This window comes from Dendrobates tinctorius, unplaced genomic scaffold (assembly GCF_039654945.1).
Source record: "Dendrobates tinctorius isolate UK_male_01 unplaced genomic scaffold, ASM3965494v1 ptg000296l, whole genome shotgun sequence".
Lineage (NCBI taxonomy): Eukaryota > Metazoa > Chordata > Amphibia > Anura > Dendrobatidae > Dendrobates > Dendrobates tinctorius.
The window spans coordinates 1,348,754-1,357,597 of NW_027361963.1; the positions used below are offsets into that span (position 1 = coordinate 1,348,754).

Consider the following 8,844-nt stretch of genomic DNA (forward strand, 5'->3'; position numbering starts at 1 on the left):
GCTCATCACCCAGAATCCTCCAGTGCCGTCCTGTATAATGTCCCAGCAGTCACCTCTCCGCTCATCACCCAGAATCCTCCAGTCCTGTATAATGTCCCAGCAGTCACCTCTCCGCTCAGCAGCTCGATCATCTTGTTGCTGAGCTCCAGGATCTTCTTCTTCCTCTCATGTATCGGGGAGTGCGGGAGTGCGGGGGAGGCTCTGTGATGGGGCCCGGGCTCCGCCCTCCTGACTCCTGGAGATGGATGATGGGAGTCACACAGTCGCCCGGTGTCTTCCTCACTATTGTGTAATCCAGTGTATGGAGAGAGACACTTAGGGAGAAGAATTCCTTCCCGACTCCAGATCTGACAATCAGTAGAAATCCCGGGATCAATAACCGTCTCCAGTAATCTGGGGCCATAACCGGGAATATTATTACACTCCAGACAGACATCCCGGCCCCTCTACAGCTTTTATAGGGAATCCCCATGACAACTCCTCCGGGCAGAGAGCTCCACAGAATCCCTGCTCTTACAGTAAAGAATCCTTCTCCTTCTATTCTGGATTTCCTCTTCCCGATGTCGGACTTGTCACATCTACTATATAATTGCCAATCGGCTCTATCACAGCTTCCGGCGATTGTGTCGCTATCCCACAATCCACCGCGGCCAGAAGCTGTGACAGAGCCGACCGCCATATTGGAACACCTAAGTTATGGGTATTCCGATATGGTGGCCGGGATTCAAATCCCTCGCCGGCTGAGTCAATGAGCGTTGACGCGCGGGATTTGAATCCCCCCCGCCAAGCTGCGCCCCTGGCCTCAGCCAAAGAGCGGCGCGGGATTACTTACATATTTACCTGACCGGGAGGAGCGTTGCCGCAGCGCTTCTCTTCTCACCGGAGACCGGGCAGGAGTGCGGTGTCGGAATCGCGCATGCGCATAGCACTATCCGGCGCCATTTTACTGAAGACACATTTAAAGTGTGCCTTCAGCAATATGGGCCGGACAGCGCGGTATGGGCATGTGCCTACTCCAGAACTCCTTCCCCGTCCTCCGGCAGAACGGAACAGCGCTGGAGCACAGGGAAGAAAGGTGAGTATGCATGTTCTTTTTTTTTTGTATGTGTGCAGTTTAATAGGGGTGAGAGGACCATGCATATCAGGTTAGGGGGGTGAGAGGCCCATGCATACCAGGATAGGGGGGTGAGAGGCCCATGCATACCAGGATAGGGGGGTGAGAGGCCCATGCATACCAGGATAGGGGGGTGAGAGGTAGCATGCATATCAGCATAGGGGGGTGAGAGGTAGCATGCATATCAGCATAGGGGGGTGAGAGGTAGCATGCATATCAGCATAGGGGGGTGAGAGGTAGCATGCATACCAGGATAGGGGGGGTGAGAGGACCATGCATACCAGGATAGGGGGGGGTGAGAGGACCATGCATACCAGGATAGGGGGGGTGAGAGGACCATGCATACCAGGATAGGGGGGGGGGGTGAGAGGACCATGCATACCAGGATAGGGGGGTGAGGGGACCATGCATACCAGGATAGGGGGGGTGAGGGGACCGTGCATACCAGGATTGGGGGGTGAGGGGACCATGCATACCAGGATTGGGGGGTGAGGGGACCATGCATACCAGGATTGGGGGGTGAGGGGACCATGCATACCAGGATTGGGGGGTGAGGGGACCATGCATACCAGGATTGGGGGGTGAGGGGACCATGCATACCAGGATTGGGGGGTGAGGGGACCATGCATCCCAGGATAGGGGGTGAGGGGACCATGCATCCCAGGATAGGGGGGTGAGGGGACCATGCATCCCAGGATAGGGGGGTGAGGGGACCATGCATACCAGGATAGGGGGGTGAGGGGACCATGCATACCAGGATAGGGGGGTGAGGGGACCATGCATACCAGGATTGGGGGGTGAGGGGACCATGCATACCAGGATAGGGGGGTGAGGGGACCATGCATACCAGGATAGGGGGGTGAGGGGACCATGCTTACCAGGATAGGGGGGTGAGAGGGCCAAGCATGCATTCAAATCCAGCGCGGCACCACTCAGCCGGCGGGGGATTTGAATCCCCCACCAAAGCAAAGCGGCACCGCTGATTGGCTGAGCTGCCCGCCGGCGGATGTTCATTTCACTGCACTCCCGATGCAATAGCATCGGGCCTATTTCTAGTAACACAATAAAGCTGATAGAAATGTAGAGGAGTTACCTCTCCGCTCAGCAGGGAGATGATCTCCAGGGCGCAGTGGAATAATCTCCTGGTGGTCTCATTCCTGTCCTCGTCCATCCTCGGGGGTCATTCAGGAGGAGGAGGGATGAGCACTGGATCAGCTGGAGGGATCTCGTCCTGCCGGCTTCTTCATGAGGAAGGAGAAGATGGAAATCACAGGGGGCGAGAGAACGACAATCACTAAATTCTGCCCAAATATCAACATTTATCAGGAAGAATCTGCAGGAAAAGCCACAAAACTCCATCGCTGCCTCCTCCGCCGATCTGACCGCTCATTATCAGCCTCGTAGGCGGAGGACGGTCACCGTGGTAACTACACCGCCAGCGGGGGACGGTCGCAGCGGTAACTACACCGCCAGCGGAGGACGGTCATCGCGGTAACTACACTGCCAGCGGAGGACGGTCACCGCGGTAACTACACCGCCAGCGGAGGACGGTCATCGCGGTAACTACACCGCCAGCGGAGGACGGTCACCGCGGTAACTACACCGCCAGCGGAGGACGATCAACGTGGTAATTACACCGCCAGCGGAGGACGGTCACCGCGGTAACTACACCGCCAGCGGAGGACGGTCACCGTGGTAACTACACCTCCAGCGGAGGACGGTCACCGTGGTAACTACACCTCCAGCGGAGGACGGTCACCGTGGTAACTACACCTCCAGCGGAGGACGGTCACCGCGGTAACTACACCGCCAGCGGAGGACGGTCACCGTGGTAACTACACCGCCAGCGGAGGACGGTCACCGTGGTAACTACACCACCAGCGGAGGACGGTCACCGCGGTAACTACACCTCCAGCGGAGGACGGTCACCGCGGTAACTACACCTCCAGCGGAGGACGGTCACCGCGGTAACTACACCACCAGCGGAGGACGGTCACCGTGGTAACTACACCTCCAGCGGAGGACGGTCACCGCGGTAACTACACCGCCAGCGGAGGACGGTCACCGCGGTAACTACACCTCCAGCGGAGGACGGTCACCGTGGTAACTACACCTCCAGCGGAGGACGGTCACCGCGGTAACTACACCACCAGCGGAGGACGGTCACCGTGGTAACTACACCTCCAGCGGAGGACGGTCACCGCGGTAACTACACCGCCAGCGGAGGACGGTCACCGTGGTAACTACACCGCCAGCGGAGGACGGTCAACGTGGTAACTACACCTCCAGCGGAGGACGATCAACGTGGTAACTACACCTCCAGCGGGGGACGGTCACCGCGGTAACTACACCGCCAGCGGAGGACAGTCACCGTGGTAACTCCACCTCCAGCGGGGGACGGTCACCGTGGTAACTCCACCTCCAGCGGGGGACGGTCACCGTGGTAACTACACCACCAGCGGAGGACGGTCACCGTGGTAACTACACCTCCAGCGGAGGACGGTCACCGCGGTAACTACACCACCAGCGGAGGACGGTCACCGTGGTAACTACACCTCCAGCGGAGGACGGTCACCGCGGTAACTACACCGCCAGCGGAGGACGGTCACCGCGGTAACTACACCGCCAGCGGAGGACGGTCACCGTGGTAACTACACCACCAGCGGAGGACGGTCACCGTGGTAACTACACCTCCAGCGGAGGACGGTCACCGCGGTAACTACACCACCAGCGGAGGACGGTCACCGTGGTAACTACACCTCCAGCGGAGGACGGTCACCGCGGTAACTACACCGCCAGCGGAGGACGGTCACCGTGGTAACTACACCGCCAGCGGAGGACGGTCAACGTGGTAACTACACCTCCAGCGGAGGACGATCAACGTGGTAACTACACCTCCAGTGGGGGACGGTCACCGCGGTAACTACACCGCCAGCGGAGGACAGTCACCGTGGTAACTCCACCTCCAGCGGGGGACGGTCACCGTGGTAACTCCACCTCCAGCGGGGGACGGTCACCGTGGTAACTCCACCTCCAGCGGGGGACGGTCACCGTGGTAACTACACCTCCAGCGGGGGCCGTGAGGTGAGGAGGAGACGCTGCACATCCCCCATACAATGCTGCCCGTCCCCAACACTGAGGAGCCGCAGTCACATGGAGCAGGAGCCTCCACAGGAACAGCTCTGATCTCCCCCCACACTCTCCTCTCACAGATTCACCACAAACCCTCCTGTCATCTCACCGGAATGGCGGGAACCGGAAATCTGCTGCTGGCTGACCCCAGAGAACACGAGCTGCGCACACCCGGGACGGAGCGGCTGCACTTAGCGCGGGAGGACCTGTGGTGACGTCTCCGTCATGTGATCAGGGGCGGGGCTCAGGAGAGAAGAGAAGGACCTGTGGTGACGTCACCGTCATGTGACCAGGGGGCGGGGCTCAGGAGAGATGTGGTGAAGGACCTGTGGTGACGTCACCGTCATGTGACCTGGGGGCGGGACTAAACTACAATAAGCGAAAGACCTGTAGAGACGTCTCCTTAGCTCCTCCCCCTCCTCGCAGTGCACCAGACACTGCCTCCTTGTTCTGTCTCCTGTGAGATTCCGGTGTAGACGGCTCGGTTGTGACGGGAGGAGAATGGAGGAGATTCCGGCGGCTCCGGTGTAGACGCCTCGGCGGTGACGGGAGGAGAATGGAGGAGATTCCGGCGGCTCCGGTGTAGACGCCTCGGCGGTGACGGGAGGAGAATGGAGGAGATTCCGGCGGCTCCGGTGTAGACGGCTCGACGGTGACGGGAGGAGAATGGAGGAGATTCCGGCGGCTCTGGTGTAGACGGCTCGGCGGTGACGGGAGGAGAATGGAGGAGATTCCGGCGGCTCCGGTGTAGACGGCTCGGCGGTGACGGGAGGAGAATGGAGGAGATTCCGGAAGTTCCGGTGTAGACGGCTCAGCAGCAAAAAATGTGTTACCTGTATGGTTTTTTTTTGTTTTTGGCCTAAATACTGCTTTATTTAACCAAAACTGGCAGCCAGGCAGAAAAGAGAAAAAAAGCTGTAAACTGGCTAAAATGTCAGCACGCACAGATATGATGTATGCAATGCTCTATATACACACATACAGTGCCTGCAGGCCTTGCACTGATGTGTATACAGTGACGTACAATCCCCTGCCTGCCTAACACTGGAGCCTCCATGGTTCGGATTTAGTCCTTAGAAGGACTGTTGGTTTAGGCCTGTTTCACACTTCCGTTTTTTCAAATCCGTTGGTTTCCGTTAAAAAACGGATCCGCTATTTTTTTTGCAGGATCCGTTTTTGTCCCATAGCGGTTACCACGGATCCGTTTGGCGGACACAAAAACGGAAGTGTGAAACAGGCCTTAGCTGGATGTGAGTATTTAGGATGGTAGACCCCACACTAATAAATGCCCAATTCTGACCCTATCAAGACAGCCGCTCTCCCTACATTCTCTCAATCCGGAGCTGAATGCACCGAGCAGGGTGATGTCCACTCCCTTATACCCCTGATGATGCTGTGCGGCCAGCCAGTCACTGCACGACCACAGCAAGGATGGCTGCAACGTTTCATAGCCTGGCCGACAATCCCTGCACTGTGATTGGGTGTCTAAAGTTTGCTAAAAATGCTGGGCGGAGACTCGAGTTCCCGCCGAGTAATCCCGGAAATACTCGGTGCTCGCCGAGCACAGTGATACTCTGGTGAGTAACGAGTAGTGGCGAGCATGTTCGCTCATCACTAATCCTAAGGACTTTCATGGGCTCAATGTCACTTACAGGTTTTGGACATCCTGGTTACTGGTTATTTCCATTATGCTTTAATAGTCTAACCCATGGCACACTTTTCCTTTTTGGAGGCCGCATAAGGGTACATTGCCATGGATGACTATCTAAGATCTATAGCCGATGACTCCCACGGGTCATATTTGAATGTTAGTAGTTTTGGCCGTTTTGATCCGTTTATAATAATACACGCCAATTATTTTTTATTTTATTCTGTGTGGCATAAACTGGCTTGGAAATTTAGTTTAAGCCGGGGTTTCGCTTGCCTGGTTAATACATGTTGCCTAACTATAGTGGGGCAAAAAAGTATTTAGTCAGTCAGCAATAGTGCAAGTTCCACCACTTAAAAAGATGAGAGGCGTCTGTAATTTACATCATAGGTAGACCTCAACTATGGGAGACAAACTGAGAAAAAAAAATCCAGAAAATCACATCGTCTGTTTTTTTTTTTCATTTTATTTGCATATTATGGTGGAAAATAAGTATTTGGTCAGAAACAAGCAATCAAGATTTCTGGCTCTCACAGACCTGTAACTTCTTCTTTAAGAGTCTCCTCTTTCCTCCACTCATTACCTGTAGTAATGGCACCTGTTTAAACTTGTTATCAGTATAAAAAGACACCTGTGCACACCCTCAAACAGTCTGACTCCAAACTCCACTATGGTGAAGACCAAAGAGCTGTCAAAGGACACCAGAAACAAAATTGTAGCCCTGCACCAGGCTGGGAAGACTGAATCTGCAATAGCCAACCAGCTTGGAGTGAAGAAATCAACTGTGGGAGCAATAATTAGAAAATGGAAGACATACAAGACCACTGATAATCTCCCTCGATCTGGTGCTCCACGCAAAATCCCGCCCCGTGGGGTCAGAATGATCACAAGAACGGTGAGCAAAAATCCCAGAACCACGCGGGGGGACCTAGTGAATGAACTGCAGAGAGCTGGGACCAATGTAACAAGGCCTACCATAAGTAACACACTACGCCACCATGGACTCAGATCCTGCAGTGCCAGACGTGTCCCACTGCTTAAGCCTGTACATGTCCGGGCCCGTCTGAAGTTTGCTAGAGAGCATTTGGATGATCCAGAGGAGTTTTGGGAGAATGTCCTATGGTCTGATGAAACCAAACTGGAACTGTTTGGTAGAAACACAACTTGTCGTGTTTGGAGGAAAAAGAATACTGAGTTGCATCCATCAAACACCATACCTACTGTAAAGCATGGTGGTGGAAACATCATGCTTTGGGGCTGTTTCTCTGCAAAGGGGCCAGGACGACTGATCCGGGTACATGAAAGAATGAATGGGGCCATGTATCGTGAGATTTTGAGTGAAAACCTCCTTCCATCAGCAAAGGCATTGAAGATGAAACGTGGCTGGGTCTTTCAACATGACAATGATCCAAAGCACACCGCCAGGGCAACGAAGGAGTGGCTTCGTAAGAAGCATTTCAAGGTCCTGGAGTGGCCTAGCCAGTCTCCAGATCTCAACCCTATAGAAAACCTTTGGAGGGAGTTGAAAGTCCGTGTTGCCAAGCGAAAAGCCAAAAACATCACTGCTCTAGAGGAGATCTGCATGGAGGAATGGGCCAACATACCAACAACAGTGTGTGGCAACCTACTGAAGACTTACAGAAAACGTTTGACCTCTGTCATTGCCAACAAAGGATATATCACAAAGTATTGAGATGAAATTTTGTTTCTGACCAAATACTTATTTTCCACCATAATATGCAAATAAAATGAAAAAAAAAACAGACAATGTGATTTTCTGGATTTTTTTTTCTCAGTTTGTCTCCCATAGTTGAGGTCTACCTATGATGTAAATTACAGACGCCTCTCATCTTTTTAAGTGGTGGAACTTGCACTATTGCTGACTGACTAAATACTTTTTTGCCCCACTGTATAGTGAATTTTGGATTGATCTCGTTAATAAAGGCCTCCAGATCATTATGCGAACTGGACTTGTAGCCCATTTAGGGTATGTGCACACGCGCGGAATCGCTGCAGATCCACAAGTGTTTGACCATACAGTGTTAAGCAATGGAAAAAAAAAATGCTGTGCACATGCTGCGGAAAATTCTGCACGGAATCTGCAGCGGTTAAATTTCCGCAGCAGGTCAATTCTTTGTCCAGATTCCGCTGTTTCTACACCCCTTTCATTATAGAAAACTGCAGCCCAAAAAACGCATGACAATCCGCACAAAATCTGCATAAAAAAGCACGGATTTTGACTTGCGGATTCTGCCAAGAGATGAAGAATCTGCTCCAGAAACTCCTGAGGCCAATCCGCAACGTGTGCACATACAGTACATGTTAGTTGTTTATTATTTATGTGTCTTTGTCTGCCCCCCCCTTCCGTCTTTCCCAATTGTTTCCTCCCAGGGACACTCTCACCCATTGTATTTATCATACTCAAGGCTGTCTTACGCAGGTTAGCTCAAGACTTCAGTTCCATGTCCATGGGGTGAGTTACTGCCTAGCATTACAGGAAAGATGTATATCTTTGTACCGTGTTAGCCAGTGGATAGAAAAATATTCAGGATTGAGAGTCCTCAGTGGTTGATACCTTTTAATGGCTAACTGAAAAGATGGTAATACATTGCAAGCTTTCGAGACTACTCAGGTCTCTTCATCAGGCATAGACTAATACAAAATCTGAAGTCACATATTTATACACAATACAGCCTAGAAAAAATGCAATAGATAAGACAAGTGACGTGAAGCAGAACTATCAATATGGGAGGGGGAAAAACATAAATATAAACATTGGACCAGTTCATAGATCTATATGTTCATAGTATCAACTACTGAGGACTCTCAATCCTGAATATTTGCCTAGCATTACAAGTTTAACCAAACATGTTTATCACATAATGTCAGGGGTTTTAATTCCCCTTTAAAACGCAAGAAGGCCTTTTTGGACTATCGAAAACATAATCCT

At 52.7% G+C, this 8,844-nt stretch overlaps 1 protein-coding gene across 1 annotated transcript in view; it reads right to left on the reverse strand.

Moving 5' to 3' along the window:
* LOC141073064 (uncharacterized) overlaps window positions 1-303 on the reverse strand; it is a 35,816-nt gene extending 35,513 nt beyond the window's left edge. Inside the window, exon 1 of the mRNA XM_073560380.1 lies at window positions 108-303. Within this exon, the coding sequence (XP_073416481.1) occupies window positions 108-131 (24 nt within the window). The 5' untranslated portion in view covers window positions 132-303. The remainder of the gene's footprint in view (window positions 1-107) is intronic.
* Between the last annotated feature and the right edge of the window lie 8,541 nt (window positions 304-8,844).